This window comes from Falco cherrug, chromosome 10 (genome assembly GCF_023634085.1).
Source record: "Falco cherrug isolate bFalChe1 chromosome 10, bFalChe1.pri, whole genome shotgun sequence".
NCBI classification, from domain to species: domain Eukaryota; kingdom Metazoa; phylum Chordata; class Aves; order Falconiformes; family Falconidae; genus Falco; species Falco cherrug.
In genome coordinates, this window is record NC_073706.1 from 9,608,100 (window position 1) to 9,633,609 (window position 25,510).

At 42.1% G+C, this 25,510-nt stretch overlaps 1 protein-coding gene and 1 long non-coding RNA gene across 2 annotated transcripts; one reads left to right on the forward strand and one right to left on the reverse strand.

Annotated features, from left to right (window-relative positions):
- The first annotated feature begins 388 nt into the window (after nt 1-388).
- On the forward strand, nt 389-12,919 carry LOC114017492 (uncharacterized). Its single transcript, XR_003562574.1, has 3 exons — nt 389-613; nt 1,070-1,116; nt 12,835-12,919. It is a non-coding gene; the product is annotated as an uncharacterized LOC114017492 (long non-coding RNA).
- LOC102046853 (1,25-dihydroxyvitamin D(3) 24-hydroxylase, mitochondrial) lies at nt 1,123-14,370 on the reverse strand. Its single transcript, XM_027813695.2, has 11 exons — nt 13,801-14,370; nt 13,506-13,696; nt 12,883-12,976; nt 12,086-12,182; nt 10,775-10,866; nt 9,872-9,983; nt 8,341-8,486; nt 7,870-8,036; nt 7,607-7,685; nt 6,988-7,182; nt 1,123-6,879 (listed from the first exon to the last, which is right to left on the reverse strand). Exons 1-11 carry the CDS (start codon nt 14,020-14,022, stop codon nt 6,724-6,726), a joined length of 1,551 nt encoding a protein of 516 aa, XP_027669496.2. The 5' UTR covers nt 14,023-14,370; the 3' UTR covers nt 1,123-6,723.
- Nucleotides 14,371-25,510: the final 11,140 nt, after the last annotated feature.

A 25,510-nucleotide genomic window follows, 5' to 3' on the forward strand; every position in this document is an offset into this window, starting at 1 on the left:
ACCTTCAGGTCATCCTGCCAAAAATCTTGCTCCCAAAGTCTTGTCTTCCTTATTCTACTTATGCTCTGCAGGTCCCATTTAAAATTACTAAAATTTAGATCTTAGCTAAGGCTTTCTCCTGTGCTTTATGGTAGGACAGCCAGTTTAATCCTATCAACTTGCAACCTCAACATAATGACTGTGTTGACAAAGTGCAGTTGGGTATCTGCAGCCTGTGGTTGAATGTTCCTGCAAAGCCACCAAAGCAGGTCCCAGATTTAGGACTGAGGATGGCCTTTGACCATGGATCGAGCTGGCTCTTGGCTGACCCCCGATCAGATATGCGGGTACCTTTGCCCTGAACCAGGTGGGACTGAGCTTGATTCAGGTATTGACCTCATCTGCAAATCTGTTTGTGATCCCCATTGGTCTAACTGAGATAACAACAGGGGCTTTTTTGTGGGAACTTGAAAGTCTAGATAAGTGCAACCCGTACTGCCTGAGGTATGAGTTTTTCAAAGACTTCCTTCCATTATTTCCATTAAATTTAGAAGAAGTTTTTCCTTTCTTCACCTTCAGCCAACTCCATGCTGCTGGAAGTCCATCTGGCAGTGAGGAAACCCTTTATTTCAAGGTAAGCAAGGCCTGCACCATTCTCCTGCTTCTCTCCTATCTCCTGCTTTTATGTGGAACACAGTTCAATGGCAGAATGAATCAGATGTGATTTGTTTGATTTACTATCAAGCTTCTAGGCACCTCAGTTGATAGCGGAGGGTAAAGTATCATAAACGTGCATACCAATTTGGGAAGACCAAGGGGTAACTCTCGTACTCAGAGTTCCCCTTTATTGCCTTGTTGCGCTCCCTGCCAGCAGCTGCCCCTTCCCTTCTCCTCCGACACGCGGTGCCTGGAGTTCATTCAACACACTTAACAATAAGAGGCAAAGAGTTCAAACTTGTCGAGAGGAACATGCCCAAGAAAGCAAAGTATAATTTACCCTGATTATAAAATGCATTCCATTCCACACTTGTTTTGACATTGTCCCTTGGAGAAAAATATTTTTAAGTCTCATCGTTGCTTTCCTTGTCAGGAGGAGGGTTGCTCCATAAGTGTTCAGCTCCATCCAAACCCCACAAGGTAAAAATGTCTAAATCTCCTTCTGGATCCAAACATTACAGCTTAACTTTAGCTTTTTATGTTGTTCCAAAGCCACAGGCTACTGATCTTACAGCTGAGGCAAAAACTATCGACAAGAGCTGAAAGTCAATGTAGTCCTTCCTCTGCTAGCAAAGAAGGATATAGGAATATAGGTGAGGTCCAGATAGGTATTGTATGCGGTGTCAATGCACTTCTGTATAAACAGACAAGAAAGAAGTGAACAGTAATATCCACACAAAGAGTTGGGCTGTCTTGGAAAAAAAGTACACTGTAACGCTGAACCAGATCCAAGCGTGGTCTCCAGCCATACCCCTTACACTTCCCTGCCCAAAGCATTGGACCGATTCTGTAGTGGCTGATACCAGTTTCATGTTAGGTTATATTTCTCACTGTCAACAAATGTATTCCTGATTTTTTTTTAATACCTCACTGTACAAAAGGGTTTAAGGCAGTGGGGCTGCAGCCCTGAGCTGCAGTAAGAGAGAGCGGAGAGTCAGCAGTATTGGCAGGATGGTCAGGACTCGTGCTGTTTCTGTGACAAACCAATTCAGCATCTCCTTCTTTTTCACTCCCTTGAAAGCTGATACTCAGAAATACCCAAGGATAAATGTAAGTGAATAAACACAATTCTCAGTTTCGTAATATAATATTCATACTTTTTCCCAAGCCATGCCTGGAAGGACACATTAAAAAAATATTTGAATGCATCCACCCACACTATGGTACATCAATCCACAAGTTATCAGCACAACACACACATCCAGGGTAAGAGATTAATGAGACTGTTTGTAGTTTCCACCTCAATGGTCCCTTTGTTTCAATTAGCTGAAGTAAAAAGGCAGCTTTTTCTTCTAAAGCTACAAACCTTACAGGAATTTTGAATATGTGTGCCACAAGTGACATGCTGCAAATTGTTAAACTTTCTCCTTTTATAAAATGTGATAATGCATTAAGAAACTCACACATACACATGCAGTCCCACTGAGGTCAATACAAAGTTTCACATATTTAAAATTAAGCACATGCTGAGTTGTTCTCCTGAAAGTTGTTCTGAAATGATCTTTAGCTATGAACGTTTTGCAGGATTCATTTTGTGGAGCTTGGGTTATTTTGCCCCATCAGTTAAAGTCAGCATTGACACAGAAATGAATTCTCCTGGTTGAGAACAAAGATCCTTCTCAGTATGGAAGAAGACAAACTAGAACAAATTATCTGTCATCTAATCACAGCACCAAAAGGTGTATGCAGAGACTGACTCAGAGCTTACTGTATAACAACCAGCTTATAATGAACAGAACATATATGAAAAATGCCAGATTGTCAGTCCTGAAAACTGGCATTCTTTATTCATAAAAAAAAGCACAGATTAGTTGGCTCCAACTTTGTCTATATCATTCCCACTGACATGCCTAAAGCCTGAACAGAATTAACTTCCCATTGGGTAGGTAAACCTTGTTCACTTCCTTATTGAGAAAGTTAACGTGGAGGCCAATTAATTCCATTCATTTTACGATCCAACCATCTTCCTCTGAGGAGTAACTGTAGGAAACGATAACAGGGAAGAAGTGTTGTCTTTTCTTTCCAATAAGTAATTCTGAATGAGCAAATCATTTCAAAGCAGCGAAGAACTGAGGTTATCCAGCTGACCACAGGCAAAAGAGTTCATAGAGATTTATTAATCTCAGAAGCATCGTGCTGGCTTTTGTACTTCTGAATGAAATACCAGAAAAAAAAAGCCATACGGGTTTCTTAATGTGAAAGTCTGGCTTGGTCATTCATTATCTGTGTAGTTTGATAACTGCTTTGGACATTTACTTTGGGGTAGCAGATTAACGAAGTTCTTTGAAAACTTCAGGACTTGACAATCTACAAAGCTTCCGGAACAAAATTTTCCAGGTCAGTGGTTATTGTACTTTTAGAAATCCAGAAGGCAGCACACAGTTGTACCTCAGCTTGTACAGAGTTGGTCCAAACCTTAGTTAGAGCAACATCTTTGAGTCCACTGAATTTAAATAGCGAAAATAAGCAGCCCAGTAAGCATGAGTCCACTGAATTTAAATAGCAAAAATAAGCAGCCCAGTAAGCATGAACCTGTGATTTACTATACAGAAGCAATAAAAGATTTCGAAACAGCTGATAACTAGGCTGTCAAGGTCAGTTCAGCTACATAGCACCTCTTCTCTTTGGTTGTCTTTAAAAGATAAACTGTCAGAACATTTGTGAGCAATGTGATACACGTGGAGTTGGACAATAGTCCTGACTTTCTATTAGAGCTTGCTTCATGTTGGCACAACTTCATTGTCTCTGATGGAGTAATATTAGTTTATTAGACTATAAGGAGAGACTTAGGGTGTATTATTGTTGTAGCAGCTTGAGTAGATCTCCCCACAGTCTTGCACTTTAGCACAAACGGCCCAAGCTCCCCAGATATTGGGTGAGCTCCGAGGGTCTCCCAGCCCACCCGCCCTGGGCTCTGGGACCCAGCGCTCCCAGCTGTCAGATTAGTTTCAGCAGCACAAGCTACAGTCGCTCTGAAGTGCACGTTACAATATGATTTTCAGAAAAGTGACATTCTCACACAGCGCTGTACGATTTTTCTTACACCATCGTTCTCTCAGCCGGAGGCAGCCTTCACTTGGCAAGGACAGCATGGTTTTGATAACTGTCAGATTTGCTCTTTGCGCAACCATCAGGCTGTCAGTCACAGTGCTGGGTGGATGGCATTCTTTTTATATACAGCATTTCTTTTGATCCTGCAAAGGCTCAGACTATTTTCATCCCTCCTCAAAACTTTATATTGATTTTTATCTTGTCATAATGGCAGAGCAATGTAACAATCCCATCCCTGGGGACCTCAGTACTGTGCATGCCGGGGAGAAACACGTTCAGACTGCATTATGGATGCAGAAAGTCTCCTAACATTAGTATTCACTGAAGTCTCATAGGATTATACAGAGGGAAAGTAGGGCTGTAGGCACGGATTTAACACATTCCTGAATACTAGGCTAGCCTGGATTGAAGGAATGGCAAGATTAATGGCACAAAAGGAGTTTGGCATCAAAGCCCTGTGCTGCAGGGTTTAACTCCCCTGGACTTGCTAACCTGGGATCTGCCTGGCCGCAGCAGCGCCCACCGTACCCTCCCACCAGGAGCTGGGCTTTGCGAACTAGTGTGTCATTACAGCACAACCAAGCATTTTGGGGGTAGCATAAAGCAGAAGGTTTTCACTGTTGAATTAAAGTAACTTGATTTTGTAGAATTTCAAGTTCCAGCCCGTTGAGGCTATTAAGCAAAGGGATGGGAGTATCACAGCAACACTTTGCAAGAAGTTACAATGAATGACAAGATTTTTGTAATGCTACAGAGACTTTATAATAAACTATGAAAAACTGTTTATAGAAAAAAAATAGAAATCTTTATTTTATTACAAAATTGACTATTATCAAACTGACTAGAAAGACGCAGATAATGCACAAATTGCTTTACACATTGTAATATGGCTACATTTACATGTCTTGAGTATAACAAAGGAAAACAAACAAAAAAACCTGCAGGAAACAGACCAAGAAATGCTAAGAACTTGTATCATTTCAGAATGTAAAAAATTAAAAGTAACCATTCATGATTATATATTTAAACCTGTACTTGAAACTGCATTATGGGGAAAATACACTAGTGACCATAACAGCTAACATACAGTATTACATGCAGGGTAGTGACAACTTTAGACACAGAAACTGAAATCTCCACAAGAAATAGACCTATTTGAAATGTTTAGGATCCTTATTTCCTGTGGTTCTTTGAAACATACATTCTGTATTTCTCATCTGATGAAGTAACTATCCTGTTAGGATAATCATCATTTAATAGTGACAGAACCCATAGGATTCCAGTGATTCCATTTATGGATAAGGCCTTTCATGCAATAAAAGACCACTAAGGTTTTACAATAAAGGTGCGATAAAATGGCTTGTGTAGGAGTTGGAGGCATGAGACGCTGGGTATGAGCAGAGTATGTGGCAGGCACAGCACTGCAACATTTCAAACTGAAGCACTGTGCAAGCATAAGGAATAAATCCTGATGTATACATACCTTTTCCCTTATTTCCCTTTTGTTAAGGAAGTGAATAACATTAGGGAAAGTAAACTTTTTAAATTATCCTAATTTTTAAGCCCTGTTGCTAGCCTTATTACAGGCTGCTATCTTACTTCTCGGTTTAATTCATGATGTTGATTATTTGTTAAGTGAGTTTCTTTTCCCTGAAGTGACTTCTCAAAGCTCTTCAACTCTGAGCTAACATGGCCAGTTCAGTTGTGACAGTTGTTCCCCCAGGTGTCCTATATGACACCCACAAACTGGAAACCAGCTCTTTCCAAGCTAGCCTGTTGAACAGCTTGAGGCTATAATAATTTCAGTGTACACCAACAAGAACTGTATGTACATAACACGCCACAGCTCATTATCAAGCTCTATCCTGTACAGTCCCCCAGCTGCATTAAATCAGTGTATTTGCATAGGTATATGAACGTGAATGGTATTTTTCTATCCCTTTAACATTGCTAAGTCCAGCTGAACTAACTAACCACATTTTCCCAATAAAACAGTATGGAAGATTTCCTTGGTACTTTTTCTGGCTCAGCAATTGTTCAAGGGACAGGTGTTGCCATTTATCCGCTGGTTACCATAGGCTTTGACTTTCCCAGTCGATGTATATTTTTTCCGAGGAGGCAGCAGCAGGTTTGTCATTTATTTTCTGCAAGGTGGATTAAAGAGAAAAAGAATCCATATAATGATGATTATTTAAAAGCAAATAGCACTGACTAAATTTCAGTTAAAGGAGTTACTACCCTTACTCAGATTATATTGGGTGATTTTTTTACTGTGATGTTGGCCAGCAAAAAAATATCTCCCACTGTATTTAAATGTCACTTGACTTCTAACTTGAGGACTTAGTTCTAGGTCAAATAACCAGTTTTCCAATTTAGATTCTTATACAAATAAGCTTTTTTTGTTAGCTTATTTTTATAAACCTGGGAGCAAAGAAAATCTTACATTCTTTTTTATGAACCAAAAATGTATAGTAAGTTGCAGCATTGCATGAGTATTTACAAATAGATAGTTCTTTTCTTTGTCCTTCTGCCTAAAACTGAGTTTTCTTATCTAAACTCTGTAGTGCTGGTGTACTGGTGCAAACTGGTGTAATGGTCCTTCACTAGGGCATTTTCTTTTTAATCTGTACAGTGATGCTCAAAATCAAATGCTATCTTTCAGGAAATATCTTCTAGAAATGCAGTGGAGAACTTATAATAAAATAATGGCTACTATTTTCTGCAACAGTATATACATTTTGATTTCCCCATTTCTGGTCCGCATCATACCCAGAAGACACCTCTCGGAGTTTAAAACTAGACAGCTAACTTCATAGCCATAAGCTGCACAAAACTTGTCTTCTTAGTACATGGAGTCTTTCTGTTAAAAGTAATCAAACATGATGGCACTTAATATATCTCACATTGTGAGAATAAAGCTTAGAAAAGCACCTGTTCCTTTACACTCACAGTTTTATGAAAATTTCTAAATGAGGTTCAAAGAAAAATCTCATGTACTCGGGAGAACCTTCTGCACGTACCTTGTCGTCTGTGAAATGCAATGGGAAGCTCCCGACTAGGAATCAGTATTCCCGAATGGAGTGTTTCTACTGGTTTGTTGTCAGTTGCTACAATTTGGTATTTGCGAATGAGCTGAAACACAAACATTTCAGTCAGCATCCTTTAGCTTCTAGATCTTCCGATTAGGTTACATGGTGAACAACCAGGCACTGTGTACAGAATGCCTTTTAGAGTATTTACCCAGCAAAGGGCCAAGTGAAGCTGCAGCTCTGCTATGCGGCGTCCGATGCACATCCTCTTCCCAATGCCAAAAGGAACGTGAGAAAATGGATTTATTAAGTCCTTCTGAAACCAGCGCTCTGGTTTAAACTGAGTCCAGCCATTAAAGTACTCTTCATTGCAACCCAGGGCATGGCTATTTATCATTAGTACAGTCTATAATCAAAGCAAGAGAGAGAGTCTCATTACAAATTGGCTTAGAGCTACCAAGCGAATCAGCTTGGTAATGGAAAAAAATAATGCAACCATAAAGGCGAGGCAGTTTCCTCAGAAGATGTCATGTAATTCTCTGAAGATTAATTCAATTACAGAAAAGGTCATCGTTGCCTCCAAAAATCATGGGAAAGTTTGAAAAACATTTTTGAAATAGCACACCAAAATATTTTTGTCTAAAACCAACAGCAGTGCAGGCAGGTATGGTTTTCAGTTTACGGGAATTCTTGGCGTGAATTCCTCATTCCTTATCCTGGGACTAGTCGTTTGGCAGTCATTTTGAGACTAAAATATGACCAGCTTCAGTGGTTTACAGGACAGTTAATCAATGACAAAATATTGTGGTAAGCTAAATTAATTGACTTACCCCTTTGGGCAATACGTAATCTCCCAGAACCATTTCTGTGTGGATGGTGCGAGTGGTAAATGGCACTGATGGTGTTAATCTACAGTGAAAGAAACAAAATGGGTTAAATTTCCAGCGTTTTTTCTTCCTGCATCTATCATAGTTCACTTTAAACACCAAGGTGAATAAAATATATACTAGAAAATTCTTTCTCCCTAGTACATCTACCTGGTAAAAAAACTTTTTGTTCATGTTGCTTTTTGCAAATTATTTGAGAATTTTACCTCATAGATTCTTTCAGACATGCTTTTACGTAAGGCATATTCGTCAAGTTCTCAGCACTTGGACTCTCATTAGCAGCCAAAACACTCTGTATTTCCTGGTAAAGCTTCTGCTGAACATGTGGATTGCGCGAAATGTTATACAAAGCCCACAGTAAACTGTTGGCTGTCTGAAACAAACCAAAAAGAAACACAAGACCTCCACTTGGTGACAGAAACAAGAAGTTGCCAGAAGTTCAAAGCAATATTTACAGCTGGTCCCTGCCTTATATTTTGTAAGCCTAAGGGATTATGAGCCATCCCAATTGCTCTCTAGCAGTAACAAACAAAAGAAAGAATCTAGTGATTACAGGTAAAAATCCATTTGCACTTAGGCCACTGAAGCAGCTAGAGGGTTAGCTTACTCGGGTGTGGAAGAAAGCAGGGAGCTGGAAGGATGCTAATTTTCACAAGCTCTTGGAAAGTCAGGTTTACCGTTTCAACTCCTGCAATCTGGAGCTCTGCGATGGCAGCGTACAGCTCCTTCCTGGAAAGTTGTCCTCCAGCATAGATGTCACACAGGAAATCCTCCTGAGGGTTTGCAGAGTGTTTTTCCAGCCGACAGTCAATTGAGTGCTTGGCTGAGGAGGGAGGAGCAAGAGGTAATTAATGGTTGGACTTGATGATCTCAAAGGTCTTTTCCAACCTAAATGATTCTATGAAAAATGCTATAAAAAAAGCAAAAGTATGTCTCACATGCAGGATTTTGAAAGAAGATACCAAACTGTGCTCTTTTTTCAAGCAATGAGAATGATACTGAATAAATAATAGTATTTTTACTTAGACAAAAAAACTCAGTCACAGAAATCACTTCTGAACAGAAGGAGCTCCTGCAAACCATTAGGAATCTGCTTTCTTAAATTAGGAAAGGAAATCAGTGATGTGTTGAGTGAAATATTTAGCAAACAGAAATACAAGTGTATAAAATCTATTAGCTTGGCTTTTCAAAGGGGATCAAAGTGCTAAAAAAATCAAAGAAACTTAGCACCCAGACTCCCTGAGGGGAAATTTAAGCCTTTGATTTACTGGGAGAAGGCAAAAATAGATGCCAAATTTCTACATGCTGTTTTTTTGTATATATGTATATTTAATAAAGAGGACTAGATTTTGCCCACCCTTTCTCATGAATATCCCAATTGTCAAGACCAGTTCCTAGTAAGGAGCTATTCATGTCACGTGAAGGTGTCAAACTGGCTTTTCTGAACAAAACTGTTTTAAAACATCTTTCCTAAAACCTGTAACTTAAGCAGCAATAAAATAAATGCACATGTGGCTGGCATAACCAAAAGTCCTGAAGTATCAAGTACTCAAATGCCTAAGAGAAATATATCGTTCAGCACTACAATTATCCAAGTGCCAAAACCTTTCTCAGTCTTTAGCTAGTCCTGTCACTGTCTAGCAAGGCACTGAAAAATATAAACTTAACTTCATACCTGGAGTTAGTTTTTGTAACCTTGAAGGCCAATTCATCTTAAATAGACAGAAAATGTTGTCAAAAAGCCAAACTGTACCTTATGATTTAAATTGCTTCTGTTTTTAAGACTTACGACTATATTCCAGGTTATTCAGAAAACCTATAATTTCTTTTTTATTCTTGTTTCTCAAGAAAACAACTCCGAGGTCCCTTTTCTCACTTGTATACCCTGCCTTTAAAGAGATTACACACTTTCTGGCTATTTACTTTTATGACAGGTTAAAGTGGACTCATGACATTGCTGGGTCCAAAATTCCTACGGCTTCCCTGGGGGTTGGGTACGGCCCCACAACCAGACCTAAGTGTTAGCCACAAGGAAACAGAGCTCCCGTGCTTGGAATAGGTTTGTGGTTAGCTGCAGCAAAGGGCTCTCAATCTGTGCTGAAGGCAGCAATTAACAGCAGTGTAGGGCAGTAGCAAGTATGAAGAAAGTTAATTCCATGAAGTAGGAAACAGAGACAAAGAGAAAGGAATCGTGTTTAAAACAATAACCTGTTTTAAATATGTCATCCCATGCTTTAGTATGAGCTTGCCAGACTTTTGTGTTCAGACCCTTGTGAAGTTCCACAGGGGTCACCATCATCATTCCAAAAGTAGACATCATCTGTGGTGGAGAAAGAGCTTTTGAAACCTTTCTTTAATCTTATCTACTTAACAATCTCTGAAAAAAATTAGACTGTAAAGTAGGAGGCAATTTTCAGGAAGTCAAGATTTTGGCAGATGTTTCATCCTGGGCAGAAAGTATGGGTCTCAACCTACTTCGACCACATCCAGCTAAAAATTAGGGGCATCCAGTGGAGAATAAGAGGCTTCTCCAGTGGGTGATTCATCCTATCTATTTTAGGCACTTGTTTTAGAATGGGACAAGACACCTTTTGGCAGTGCCTCTCTCTCTCTCCCTTGACAACAGATGGAGCTAAACTGGGCTAGGCTAGATGCCCATCTTTTAGGTGGCTAAAATTAGGCAGATATGTATCACCAGAGTCCAAGTTGCAGCAAAATGCACAGGAGGTGTGCCTGCAGGAATGACTAACCTAAAATCCGGCATATTTGCATAATCCCACACAACTCCAGGAGTCCCACCCAACAAACAGCACTGTTGCACAACAGGTGTCTCAGAGGGAAAGTTAACCAACCAACCTGACAACTCTTATTTCCAGGATTACCCAAATGTCTATAGAGCTTTTTTCCCCTACAGATTTAGGCATTTCATAAATGAGACAGTCAGATGTTCAGTACGAGCTCTGCACAGTTAAGTGTCACTTTGAATGTGCAAGGCTGCCAATACACATGTAGTACAGAAGCTTAAGTTTCTTTTTTTAGGTGACCCATTCCCCCTCTCATTAGCAGTAGGGGTATAAGATCCCTACAGCCCCAATAAAGACTCTTCCATACCATTTTTACAGCTTTGATGAAGTTCAAACTTTCTTCTTCAACATCCTGCTGTAGGAGACCAAACCTCTTTCCATACAGCACCAGGCAGATACCTGTTGTTAAGCAGTATTGTCATTAAATGATATAAACAAAAGGGTGCATGGTGTCCACCATTTATTGTCAAGGAATGGCTTGGATTATCCTTCTGAAAAACATTCTATGATACACACTGGTGAGAGCAGCACTTCAAAACACCTTCTGCATGTTTGCCTCCGACCCACATAGCTGTATATCTATCTAAGGTGCCCTTTGGTAGCAATTTCTTCAAAAATAAGAATCATTGCTGATCCCTTCAGAAGCAGCGGGACCATTCTGCCAAGCAGGGCTGGCATATTAGCTAAATAAGCTGTTAGATAAAGCTATCGAACAGAACTGAGTCACAGGAAAAATGGGCCTGAAAGAGGCCATCTATTCCAGCATCTCCTAGCCCCTTCCACAGCCAGAAACCACTTGCAAACAAACACTGGCAGCAGCATCCCACACTCCACCAGCTTCCACCTCTTTCCACTTGCCTTTTTATTTTTTTTTTAAGCTGTCACTTCCTATTTCTCCCTTTCCAAAAGCAGCCATCGTCACTGACAGTGGAAAGAAAAACCACTTTCAGGAACTCACTGCACAGGTTGTTGAGATGAGCCAGCCAAGAGCAGACAGGTCTGGCAGAGCTCGTTCAGTTAGGCAGTTACACACTATACCCAGCTACGCCTCCCCTTCAGGAAATCACTGGTGCAGTTTCTTCTGCCCTAAGTCATTCCTGGCAGATGGCTCTTCAGTGTACTCTGAAAGGTTTCTAGAGATGGAGGCTTCTGTTTTGGTAACTCATTCCAGTGTTTCTCAATCCTAATGTAACATTTTAAATGTGATTTTCCAACCCTTATCTAAAATGACTACTCCACTGTTATTGGGTTGTTGCATTGATCTTGTGCTGCTGATAATTAACAAATATTGGATGGACAAAACTGGTCATGTACTATCTGATCCCACTCTAGATAAATGCACTTTGATTCCCCCAAGTTTTGAATTTAAAAGTCACTATCATGTTTTAATTTTTTTTAGAAGCCATACAGATAGCCAGAGCCAGACAGAAGCATTTCTATAGCTGCTGATGAATTTTGCACTTGTACTGATAGTCCCCTGGCTTTTCTGCAAGCCACTTTCCATGATAGGTGGTAGTCTGGAAATACTCAGTCTACACTTTCAACCCTGATTGTACTTTAACTGAACTGCCATGGCAGGTACAAAATGCATACTGTTCCCAGGCAGAAACCAACTTACTTTCAAAGGACCATTTGTTGAATTCTGAATAGACGTCTTCCATTTGCCCATTGTGATTACAAACATCATCTATTCTGTGCATGAAGTCCTCCAGGACCTAAGTGGTAGAGAGGGAAAAGAAGAGAATAAAATCACATTAGCTAATAAAAAACTCAAGTAATTTAGCATTTCAACTATCTTTTAAATAGATAACAACCTCACATAAGAGAGGAATACTTATGTTGCCTGTTCTTTGAAAAGTTTCTATTTCCCCCTGTGTTAAATTATGTTTGGGTTTTACACGACTCGTATGCTATTACTGCTTATGGTTCAATGAACTGAGCTTTCCTCCACAGGGACGAAATGCTTCAGTCTGATGCTGGGATAATACTGGGTTTTCGCAATAAAGAGGATTAAGCTGTTTATTGCAGATGCTCCTCAAAATCAATGAGGAACACAGAGGTTAAAGAAGGATGTGTTCCCTGACAGAAGGAACCTAAGAATGAAGGGGTAAAGGCAAAGAAAACCTGAACGCCAGAAAAGTAAGCAAAAACTCTGTTTGCAGGAGCCCGTATAATTGTGAAATAATCTTATTCTGTGGAGACAATCTAAACTACAGGTTCCTGTGTGGTCTCACATTTGGTCAGACTCTGATAATCAGTTTGTACTTATTATTCTATGAATGATTTCAGGGTATGAACTCATGGTTGTATCACTGGTGAGCAAATCAACAGGTAAACTGGACCATCTGATCTGCTTTTGTTTCCCAGGTTTCCAGTGGACTGGAGATGGATAAGGAGTTTCCCAAAGCGCAGTACCTCATTGATGGTGGTATCCAGTTTCACAACTTCCCGGGGTTTCATTAGTTTCTTTTGAAAGGCACTTCTCACCCTCTGCCAGTCCTTTCCTTCCCTACATTGAATGAAAACCAGTGAGGCTGAAAACAGAGAGGCTAAAAGAAGGAAGAGGGGCGACCCCCCGACCTCGCAGCATGTGAGACGAGGTACGTCGGGCAGCGCCGGGCTCCGGTGCCCCTCTACCGCCCCGACGGGCGCAACGGTGCCGCCGCAGCCGCTGCTGGGCGCAGCGGGGATAACGGGACCGCCGCCCCGCCGGAGCAGAGCCCCGCGGCATCCCCGCAGCATCCCCGGCCGCCCTCCCGCAGCTTCCCCGCAGCATCCCCGGCCGCCCTCCCGCGGCATCCCCGCAGCATCCCCGGCCGCCCTCCCGCGGCATCCCCGCAGCATCCCCGGCCGCCCTCCCGCGGCATCCCCGCAGCATCCCCGGCCGCCCTCCCGCGGCATCCCCGCAGCATCCCCGGCCGCCCTCCCGCGGCATCCCCGCAGCATCCCCGGCCGCCTCGGAAACAGCCCTCGCCCACCCACCACAGGCTGCAACCGCCCCCTCCCCGCAACCCCCGCGTCCTGCGGGTGCCACTCACAGGATCAGCAGCCCGTAGCCCTCGTTGCGATAGTCCCGATAGGCTTTCCAGGGCTTGATCTCCAGGCGCTGAGGGCAGGCGCTCTCCCGGCGGTACAGGGCTTCCAGGAGGCAGGGGGCTGCGATGTGCACCGAGTCGAAAGCCCCCAGCTTCATGCGGAATATCTTGCCAAACCTCCTGTGGTACTCAGCCTGGGGGTGCAGAAGAGACACACACACGCCCCCCCTCCGCGGTCAGCGCGCGGCGCTCCCCGGCCCCCCCCGCCGCAGCATCCCCATCCCTCCGCCCGCCTCACCAGCGTCTCGTGCTGCCGCTTGAGCCCCCCCTTCCAGAGCACGTCGGGCAGGCTGCCCATCAGCGGCCAGCGCGGGGGGCCGGGCAGCGCGGCCAGGGGGTGCCCGCGGCTCCGCAGGGCGCGGAGGGAGGAGGCGAGGCGCTGCGCGGGGGCGGCGGGGCCCATGGCGGCGCGGCCGCAGGTGCGGGCGGGGTGCCGGAGGCAGATGCCGCCGCCTGCCATAGCGCCGCGGCGGGCCCCGCCGCACGGATGCACGTTTATAGCAGCCGGGAGCCTCGCTGGACTTTCATCGGGGCCAATGGGAGCCCTGGGTGGGGTGAGGTGGGGCCGGCGGCACGGCACGGCCCTGCCCGGGGAAGCCAAGCGCTTCGCCCGACGGTTCGGCCCGGCGCCCCCCCGCGGGGCTGCCCGGGGGCCCGGCGCCCAGCGCGGCAGGTAGCGGCGCCCTGCGCAGGCTGCGGAAAGCCGCTGCTCCCCTCTGCCTTTCTTTCTGTGCTAAATTCGGCTTTTTAGAGGGGTGAGGTGGCCAGGGTGCACCCGCACGGAGTGGGGAGGCAGCGGGGCTGGGGGGGGGGGGGGAAATGTGGTGTTGACACCACAACGTACAGGTGGCTGAGGCTTCCCTCACTATTTGCACTTTGAAGTGATGGAATAAAAAATGCAGGGAGCTGAGGAATAACACGTTTTGGCGGGCGGAGCACTTGTACCCTCTCTGGCTGACTAACCACCTATTTATGAAAAGGGCATGCGAGTGCAGCACCTGAGAAGGCAAAATTCCCTTCACTGTTAGTGTTGGCAGCCGTGAAATTTAACAAAAATCAGTTATTGCTATGAGTCTTTTAATCTGGAACTGTGCAATAACCGGCAGAGAGAGCCAAAGGTTTTCAGGCTAAGCGGAGGCCGAAGAGGTGCTACACAGATAAAGCAGCTCAGGTCACCTGGGTGCTGGGTACTGGGTGCTCTGCGGGAGCCTCTCCTTGCAGGGAGAAGTCAGAGAGGCTACAGGTCTTGCTGCAAGACAAAAGCTACCCATAAACCAGAGGATTTCCAGGAAAGACAGGTATGCTACAACAAGGACTTGATTTTCTCCCATCCCACATTAGCTTTTTTCATCTTTCCCAAGTTGCGTTTTGTGACTAAGCTCTTAATTCCCTCTAAGCCTCTGACAGTGAGAGGCTAGGTGTGTGAGATAAGGGACAAGCAAAGGGAAAATCAGGAGATGGGTTTGACGCGGAACCTGAGACGCATAAAGGCACGTGTCTCAAAGTCAAATAAATTAATAACAATAAAAAGACCAAGGTAGCAGTGATCAATACACAGAAAAATGTACAAAAGCATGACATCTCACTGCAGACTTTGTCTGTGATTTTTGTACATCCTTCCCAATCTTGCCCCTCTATTTCAGTGATTTTCTTCTATGGGCTCATGCTCATGCTATGTGGGCCACAAGATCAGAGCACTTTCTGGACAGGCTTTAAAATTGAAGTGGTTCAAAGATTTGCAAACTTTTTTTAGGGAAACACCATAAGAAGTTGATATTCTTGTGATATGTTTTCTTTGAACCAGTCCTACTGAAAACACATCTTGCTGTCCTTGTAGGGCGAGTGCACTTCGGGCTTCGTTCAATGATAAATTCTTCTGGGAAACTAGACAAGAAGAGACAATTTGTGTGCTCTGTGGACACCTGTCTATTTAAGGAATCGAAACGAACTCATTTAAAGGGTCACAGCTTAGTGCCTGTGAAATGATCTCTTTGGAAGAGTCAGGAATAAGCAAGTCAAGACTAAACTGGGCTCAGGTCATATTTTCCATGTTCGTTGCTGCTATGGGGAAGAAACCACCCTTTTAATACGAAATGTTCTCTATTAAGCTGTTTTTAAATTACAGAATGGAAAAGGTTTTAGTTAACTTCCGTGGTCGTGATGTAAGTCTCTGGCAGGGAAGCTAGTATATTTGTAGCTCAGCTAGGCCTGGAGCTGGGAAAGCTAATGATTGCCTCAATTTCTGGTAAAGTGCAGTTCTAAGGGCACTTTCAGCCTTCACTTCTTCCTTCCCTCCCTTTTAAGACATCTCAAAAACAAGCCTTTAATTTTCAGCAAGATCTTTTCTTGTGACCTTTAGAATGTATCAAGGGTTATCTTAAGAGTAAAGCGACACTAGTTACAGGGTTCCTGAACTGAGTATCGGGGCATATCCTCACAGGAGTATCGCTCCACCGAGGTACCTGTAACAGTGAAGATGTCACCATTGTCCCCCAGATGTCTATCCACAAGACTTCCCAATATTTTCTAATAATTGTAACAGCTAATTGCAACTGTGAGCAAAAAGCCCTCTTCACTTCTATACAATGGCAAGGAGTATTTTTAGGTCAAAGACCAGGAAATACCTAAAAATCAAAACTAAATAGCTTCTGGTACATATTCTTCTATGCTTCTCTTTTGCTACTGGAAAAAAAAAAAAAAAAAAAAAAAGGTTTTGATTTCTGCAGTCTCAGATGTCAGGAGAGAACGTTGCTTGAAAAATAATCTGCCAGCATGATGCTTCTGCAGAAGACCTGATGGGGACTGATGTAGAGTTACAGAAAGGCTGGATCACAGCATATCTTTTTCATCCCTAAAATATTTAATCAGTACCTGAAATGCAAGTTTTAGAGCTGCTTCCCAAGCAGAAGTAATTGCTAGTTCTACCTCTTGGGAAACAATAGTAACATATTCTTTAGATAAAGCTTGGAAATCCCATCAAGCTAAGAACTCCTCACCAGGATTTAAGAGACCGAGGTGTGCTTGGAAATCTCGTTGAAACACAGTGACTGCACTTCCAGTAAACGTATCAAAAGCATTGAGCTCAGGCAAAGGGAACTGAGTGTTTTTCACACAGTGCATTTCAAATACACTAAATATTACCAAAATAATTCCTCAGTGGGAAAGAGCTTTGGATTGATAGTTAATTTTCTTTCTTAATATCTGTAATTCCAGGAGGTTTGTTTTGTGACATATTACACAATTCCTGTCTCCTGACCTCTATTCTATCTCCTTGTCAGAAAAAGCTCCTTGTTATTTTTGCCCTAAAATGCTGTGAAGTCTCCTGCATGTTCTAAAATGTTGCCATGTAAAAGTGCCATAGGGGAATGTGTAGACTACACAGGGAGTATCTCTGTCACAGGCAAGGTATTTCACAATACTGAGGAAGACAAAATGCAATTAATAAAGTCCAGTGTCAAAACACAAAGTTGTTATTCCAGGTTTTTGCTTGTGTTTGTTTATACACTTCAAGTTCTATGTCTCTTTCCAGCTGAGGATCTTAGGGTTTTGTAAATATTGATGAATTTATCCTCAGCTTAGGAAATGGGAAAGTACAGTGATTCCCATTCTACAGAAGAGAAACTGAAACGTATTAAAAAATTGAGATCTCAAAGTTGTTACGTAGACACGCACTGTAAAATGAAATAAAAAGAAATCTTTATTATGTTTTTACTCAAAGGGTTGGTTTTTAACACCAAACTCTTCCTATCTCACTGCAGACTAGATGATTATACTCCTACAAGATGGCAGTAGCAGTGCAGACATAAAGGTCTGCTGAGCAAACTGACACCAAGGTAATCCTTGGAGAGTGATCTAGAAAAACAGAAAGCTGGATGAACAGCTCAAACTCCACCAGCCAAGGAATCTTATACCTGGCCATGACCTGTTTGAGGTATCTACCTCTGCAATAAACATTGCGACATTCAACTACTGAAGGAGTGTCTAAATAAGTAAGTATATGATTCAAGAAAATTAAGACATTTATTGACTTAAATTAAGCACAAGTAATGTTTACTTAAAAAAAAGGTGGAACCATCTTTTCTGTGAATAAATATTTATTATCTGCTTTACATGCAAAAGGCAATGTTCCATGCATACCTTATTCTTGAGAGAGGTAAAGTTTATAGGGGGATAAGTCAGGGAGAAAGTGGTGAGCACAGACCAAGAAACTGAGGTCCACTACAAGATGTTCTGACAGCTTGGAAATACTCAGGACTTGACTGGCTCTTCCCTTTTCTTCTGATAACTAGAACCACCCTCTGGGCTTTTCAGTTTCTTGTCTCTTCTAGCAATCTTGTCCTCCTTGAGCAGGGAAGGAAGTTGTAGCAAAGGGCTTGTGCATTAGGATGCTGCAAGAATGAGTTTCTGTCCCAGGCTGAATTTTCCTCCTTGGAGAGAACTGACGGAAGTCTAGAAGCTTTCTTCACCTTCCACACAACACTAGTGAAAGAGAGATTAATTTTAAAAAGCAGTAGCATTTAGGAATCTGTCAGAACACTTCATTTTTCAAAGCATATGGTTCAGGTTCAGGAGGTAGGAATTTCACTAGTGGATATTGTATATGCTTCCATGGATATTGTGCCGTGAAGGCGATAACTGGAAGTCCTGGTTTCTCTTTACTGGTCTTCAACACTTCCAGGGGAAAATTGAGGGAATTCGGAGTGAACTAAATTCCTCAAGATGGCTCAGAATCTGGAATCATGATTTATGACTGAGCAACAATTGTGGGTGGATACCTTATACTAAGCTAGTACAGGACATGCTCTGTTGCTTCTCTCAGTCTTGTTTCTCCTAGATTTCCATAACCCATCTTTTTCCAGTTGACACCCATCTTATTCTTCTCTGTTCTGCAACTAGTAACAGGCTTAATGTACAATCTAACTAATTTTACATTTGTCTCAATGAGTAGGGATGTAATTTGGTTATATACTTGCAAAAGAATTATGTACGTTTATGACAGTGTAAAAAAAAGTGTCAATTTATTGCTGATGTTATCAGCACAACATGATGTGATGCAAAGTAAATCTTAGAGGATACAGAAAGGTATAATGTAAATAGTATTTTCCTCACCACTTGAACAGAGTGACTCTTTTATGCTGACTAATGATCCATGACATGTAAGCACTGTGCCTTTAGATCTAGTCTTCACTGAAACATTTATAGTTTAGCAGTATCAGCAAAAGTCTATAATTATATAGATTCCATAAATTGTCATTAAACTCCTTTATTTTTTGTGGTGAGTGTTGGTAACTTCAGGTGATGTATCTAAGAATAAGGCCAGCTTGCATACAATTCAGGTTAGATGTGCAAACAGTCCTGTGTAAATGCACGGTATCTAAATACCTGTATTTATTAACTGATCCTAAAGGTGTAGAGGGCAGGAGGGTCCTGGAAAGTATTAGGAGGGACTGTGAAAGATTCCATCAAAAGTCTAAAGAAGCATTTGTGTGGTCAAGTTATACCCAAGACTCAGACCAAAGAAGACAGTTTAAATTTGCTGTATCACATGGAGACATGGAATGTTAGATCTCTATACAGTTCAAAATGCAGATCTTCAGGCATCCCAGATCCAAAAGGCACCTACATTCTGTAGGTATTTATGTACTTATGTTTCTGTAAATATGTTTACAGCTATCCATGTTCTGAGACAGTAATTCTTGATGATTTTTGCCCATTGGGAAATTAATCTTCATTTTAGCTCTTGCAGAAACAGTGTACTTAAGAACAATTGTGTATATTGATTGTTATGTGCCATTATATTTAGCCTTCTGCTAAGATATTTTACATGTGCAGTTGCCTTGTTCACATACAGTTAACATGCAAAATAGCACTTGTATTATGGTTCTGAAAAATTATGAAAATATTTTCAGTTTTAGTGGCAATAATAACTCTACAATGCAGATAAGTAACCAAACCCTGTTTGCTAAAAACAAGGAAAGCTTTCAGAAGCAGGAAATGTTGAGTGTCCCTTTAGTTCAAACAAGACTTGGAATTTAAAATAAAGATCTACGAATCTGAAACTTTTAGTTGTTGTGTGACTGTCTTACTTGCCTGGAAAAATAGTTGTTATATGACTTCTTGAGAGAATTTGCTAAAGCTGGTTATACAAACACATGAATCAGACTCAAACTCATGCAATTTACTGGATTTGTTGATTAAGCCTGTAATCTGTCTGCACAGATTACTTTCGGTCTGATGGATGTGTTTCTGCTGAGGTGAAACTAACCTCATACCAAGTCTTTTGAAAGCAAACAGATGCTTGTTACTTGCTAGGATTTTGAAGGCTCTATTTCTGTGAGCTACTAGCCAGTTTGTCAAAGAAAAGACAAGACCAATATTATTCTTACACATTTTGTTTACATTTGTCTTATAATAATAAATATTTATCTTATTGTGCCTGTACTATGTTGTTATAAAATCTCATAAAGCATAATTGTGTCAATATAGTATTTCATGTTATTTTTGTATTATACTGTGTTATATTTCTAGAATAAGTTTCACAGATAATAATATTTGGTCTCTAAATTCCCCTGAAATACCAAGATAATAATTGATGCTCTCATGAGGTTAGCAGCTTGAACGCTTGCCAATATATGAGACAGATGGTTTAGGAGACTAAGTTAGTGACCAAGTAAGTGGTGTCTCCCCTCTAAGCCAGTACAGAACTCAGAGCCCCAACAAGCTCTTAGTAGCCTCTATGGCATTTGCAGCCAATTCCTTCTGAATGATATACAACACCATGGCTACAACCATTTGCAAGTGTTCAGAGAGGAAGAATGCTGGTTATTACTATTGTCATCATCTTGTCCATGAATACAGTTTGGTAATAATATCTGGTCTCAAAATTTCCTAGGAATGGGAAATAAATAGGAGATTTTAAATTTTTTTTACTATTATGGAGCCCTGCTGTTCATCGCAGGGAGGAGGTCTGTGAAACAATCCTTGTCTACGGCCTTGGAGTATTTTCTGATGAAAGGTCTAACAGATATGTAAAAGATACTATTAATCCAGCAGTACTTCTGTAAAACCACAGAGATGAGTTTGAACTTTAACTAGTGAATTGCTGTGAATTGCATGCTTTTTGCTTCTATTGTCTTCATTAGAGCCGTAAGAAAATATGAAATCTCTATCTCCCTTCACCGTTAGTCAGGCAAAAGGCACTCAGGCTATGCTTCACTGAACTCAGTACCCTCTGGGCCACATCCTGGTTACTCCTATTCATTGCTTTTGGAGGGATTAGGGCAGACTGCATCAGCAGTTCGTCTGACAAAGCCTTTGCCTGAAATCCCGATGTTTATTTCCTTTCAAATGCCTGGCCACAGACCTCCCTAGGGAAGAGTTTAGTTTCCTCAGATGTATGACTGCTGAATGCAACTGTGGCCCTTGGGAAAACATTTAATATATTTATTACTCTATTTGGTAAAGTATCAAATGAGCACATCTGATACTTCCCTGCGGAAAACTCTTCTCCCCAAACTCCAGTGTGGTTCTGCCCACACTCCCCCCCCCCCAAACAAAACAAAACAAAACAAAACAAAACAAAACAAAACAAAACAAAACAAACAAAACAAACCAAAACAAAACAAAACAAAACAAAACAAACAAATAAAAAAGACAAACTTGTGCAGGTTAAGAACCGCTGAGTAACACTACAGACTTGGCACATTACTGACAGTAAGTTTAGAACCAGCCACCAGATTCAGTGGCAAAGAAATTTGTAATGCTTTAAGATGAAAGAATCCAGCAGGGTGACGGCTGAGGAGGAAACAGGACTCTACTCGTCTTTATGTATTTTTCAAGAAATACATACCAACTGGCATGTATTGAACCTGACACTAACAGTGCTACTTTTAGAAAATAAATTATTTCTACCTGTACAGGTATAATTGAAGACCTATTTTCAGGTAGTTTGTGAGCAGTTCTTATTGAACTTAGTGTTGATACCGAGACACCAGGTAGGATGAGGAAGGGCAGGGTTGCAGAGATAGCTCTTACCTTTTATTTTAAATAAAACTAGCATGAGACAACAACTGTTCTGCTGGGCCAGGACTATGGGTGTATAAAGCACTATGCTTACAAAATAACCCATCCACAAAGGTGGAGTAAGGTCTTCTACTGGGCTTAACCAGAAAGGGATTTCCCAGCAAAAGGGAATCTCCAGGTTCCAGCTCAGGCACAAACAGCCAGCAGAAACTCCCCTTGGCTTCACGGGTCCAGCTGATGCTGCAGAACTATCTGCAAAGTTTCCTTCACAGAGGGTGAAGTTCATTGGGATGACTTGCAGAGAGGAGTTAATGCAATTTAATAATTCTAATGCTGGATATATAGGAGCGTAGGGGAAGGCTTGAATGATGAAATGTTGATGTTGCTTTTGACTAACAGGAGGGTTTTCTTTCTTTGGAAGGACAAGGTTAGAAATCTGAGAAAATCTGCCTTCCTTTCCTCAGACCACAAAAAAAGAGAAAAACTAAGGGGGATTTGTCATATAAATACTTAAGACTTGTATCATTAAGAGCTGGCATGTTTTTATGGAAAAAGAAGAGCACACCCTTAGAAGGGGATTATTTTTCTTCAACCTCCATTCCCCGTGCAATGCTGCTACAAGAAGGACAGACAGGCATTCTGGCATAAGGACCATTATACCATAATAAGTCATGTTGTGTAATATTGGAAATGCCATGCTACTGCCAGCTCTGCACCTACATGACATTGAAGCTGTACCCCTTTGGTATACTGGCACAATTAAAATAATACAACTTTGTGCAGCTTTTGCTAATAGGGATCCTCTTCATAAACACTAAATCTAGATAAACCAACCACTTCATCCCCATTAAGATTTCTCCATTTCTAATGCATCTTGTATTAACAAACACTGTTGATATGTGGTGTTTCAAGATGCTCAAAGACTGAGAAAGAACTCTGTGTAACTTCAGGGAAAAGGGCAAAGAGTTTGGTAATTCAAAACAACTCACTTAGGCAGCAGAGATCATGGGAAGGCTTTCTCACTGAGCTGTATTGCAAAAGGCTACAGCAAGTAACATGAAATGAAAATGTGAAAAAGAACCACAAAGAAGATGTAAGATGAAGGGCGTGCGGGTTATACACACCATGGAAGGGATCCCACCAAAGTGCAAGGTGAAGCTAACCACACTTGCAACAGTAACAAGGACCAGTACAAGAAAGAGCAAGTTCTTTTATGCAACTGAAAGAGAAATGATGTCACTGAGTTCAATGAGTTTATCTTACTCCACCACTAGATGTTTGCACTCGTGCACTGTTTTCACTTTTATTTACATAGGAAAGGTCTGCAGTGAGTTACTCTTGGCAACATGCTCACACCACAGATCTTGCCTGAGCATGTGGGAGAAAAAGATTTATTTTCAAAACCTTCAAGTCATCACATTCTTACGAAATCCACTCCTTTTCTCTTGAAGGAAATTACATTGGCTCGGACCTAACGTGTTATTCAGCTAACTCATCCATGGAAAGAACCATGGTTTAGGCTATATTCTTTCATACTAGAATCTTTAAGAAGAGAGAAGATAGCTGACTTAGGGAAGAGTAGGAGAATGGACAGAGACATGAAAGTTTTTTCTCTGAGAAAAAGAGAGAATTACCATTATATTTTTACATAAATTAATAATTTCTAGGAAGAAATTTTGTGATTAATTTTTTCCCTCAGTGGGAAACAAGTCAAAATTCTGCACTAAAATAAAATGTGATGGTTAGTCTGGGGGCCATTCAAAATACTTTCTTTCCTATTCTGTTTTTTCTACTAATTTGTAACAGGAATTTTGAAATGAGCAGTTATTCTGAACTGAAAAAAGCAGAACTTTTTTATTCAGTAAACATTCATTATAGAATATTTTGATAGTTCTGAAATTTTTGCCTCAACTAATTTTTAAGCTAGAAACCTGCTGCAATCTTTCACACAAGTAGTGGTGACTTTCTTACATTTAGTCAGCAAAAAGCAGGTACTGAAACAGAGCTCACAAAGCAGCTCTACTACGAAATGAAGAGCTTACCCTTGATGTAAGCTCCATCTCTGTAAGTAATAAAGCAGGAACCCAGACTTTTCATTCTAGCAGGCAGTAGGGCTGCTGTACTTTTCCATCTATGATGGACAAAGTCAAGGACGAGAGAGAATGATGTTAGAATATGTGGTAAGACTTGAATGGAGCGTGCCGTATTTCAGCTCTTCCTATTAAGGCCTGATTGCAAGAAATTAATAGGAAACTTGAAATACACACCTCTTCTTCTGTCGGGTGTTGTCTTCTTTTTTTCTTCATGGATTCCCTTTGGAATGGACTTTTATGAGCTACCATGGAACAACGACTCCTCTGCAGCTGCAGGGCTGTATTCTCCCTCAGCAACAAGAGGTTCTAACAAGCAAACACTAGCACTGTTCCATTCATTGTTCCTATATTTTCATTAAAATGGTCATTTGATAACATGCAGTTATTTATGGTTCAGGTGATAGGAGAGGGGTGAGAGATGTCAATTTGTATGCCATCAGATAGCAAGGAAGTGTACATCAGCAACCTACATTGTGAATAAGTATTTGAAGAACAAGACCATTGCATGCAAACAAGGTATTAGGTTTTTTAAAGCGTGGCTTGAGAAAGAAAGGTTATAAATTTTGCCTTCAGGAAATGGTTTTGATCTTTGGACTCCAAACTGGTGGAGGTGATTCTCGGCAGCTTTGAGGAAAGGTTCAGCAGTTTTGGCGGCTGGGACTGAATGCGCTGACCCTAGACAGCTCCTTGGTTGCAGGGCTGTTTGGTTTTCTTTCTGGAGATCCAACTCTCCCCAGACACTGCTCAGTGAGCTGCAGACTCTCACTCAGCTTTCCAAATTCCTTTCCAAAGCAAGACTCTTTAAAAGCACGCTGCCCTGGGCCCTGGGCTTTCTGCACCCAGATACTTTCTTTGGGTCTAACTCTAATGCCTTTCAAGCGCAGCTCGCAGGAAGGCAGAGTGAAAAGATGAATCACAGCAAAACACCTGAAGATGTTTTTAAACACCTTTTTCGATCTTACAGTGCAGGTTTGTTGCCATCCCCACCTGACACTGGCACAACAGTATCACTTGGAAATCTTTGTAGCTGAGGTGTATTTAAATTTTTGAAGGCTGCTGGGTGCCGAGGATGCTGATCATTCTTCAATAAGGTTTTGGCAGACACAGGCAGGAGCTGATCACAGCCTTGAGGAACCTCCGCCACCGCTGCCAACAGAAGCAGCTGAACCAGCCTTGGTCAGTGTGATACCTTCAGGAATCCTGTCAGTTTGAGCCCTCATGTCCTGAATATCCCCCGGGCCCAGGACTGCGGGCCATGGGCCTTGTACTGCTGCAGCCGAGCATCAGGGACACGCGGTGCCAGGCCTCTCCCCCGTGTCTCTGAAATGCTATGATGATCTGTTTATTTTGCCCTCATTTTTGTTTTTTTTTATTTTTGCTAAACAAACTGAAGCATGTGGAAACAATTACACAGCATAAATGCCAACGATCCCCGTGTCTGTCCAGAAGCTGTCAACCAGCCTTTGCAGAAAAACATTTATTTTTGCTTAAAAAGTCCCTCTGCAATAATTTGAACGTGAAGGCCTCTGCCATTTCAGAAAGGCGCCTGGTTTGGCTGGCGAGGGCTGGGGACAGCTCGGACGAGGCCCCGGCCCCGGCCTCAGCCCGCCCCTGCCCGGGGCCGCCCCCTCGGGTGGCGCCTCGTACCCTCCCGCGCTGCGGCCGCTGCCCCGGCCCGGCCCGGCGCGGGCCGGAAGCCGAGGCCCCATCTCGTGGCGCCCCCTGGCGGCAGCGCGGGCAGGCCGCAGCCACAGCCCCGTGTCAGCGGAGGGGCGGAGTCGGGGCTCTTCCCTTTTAAACAGGACGTACCAAGCGCTACCGGGGGGTGGTGGG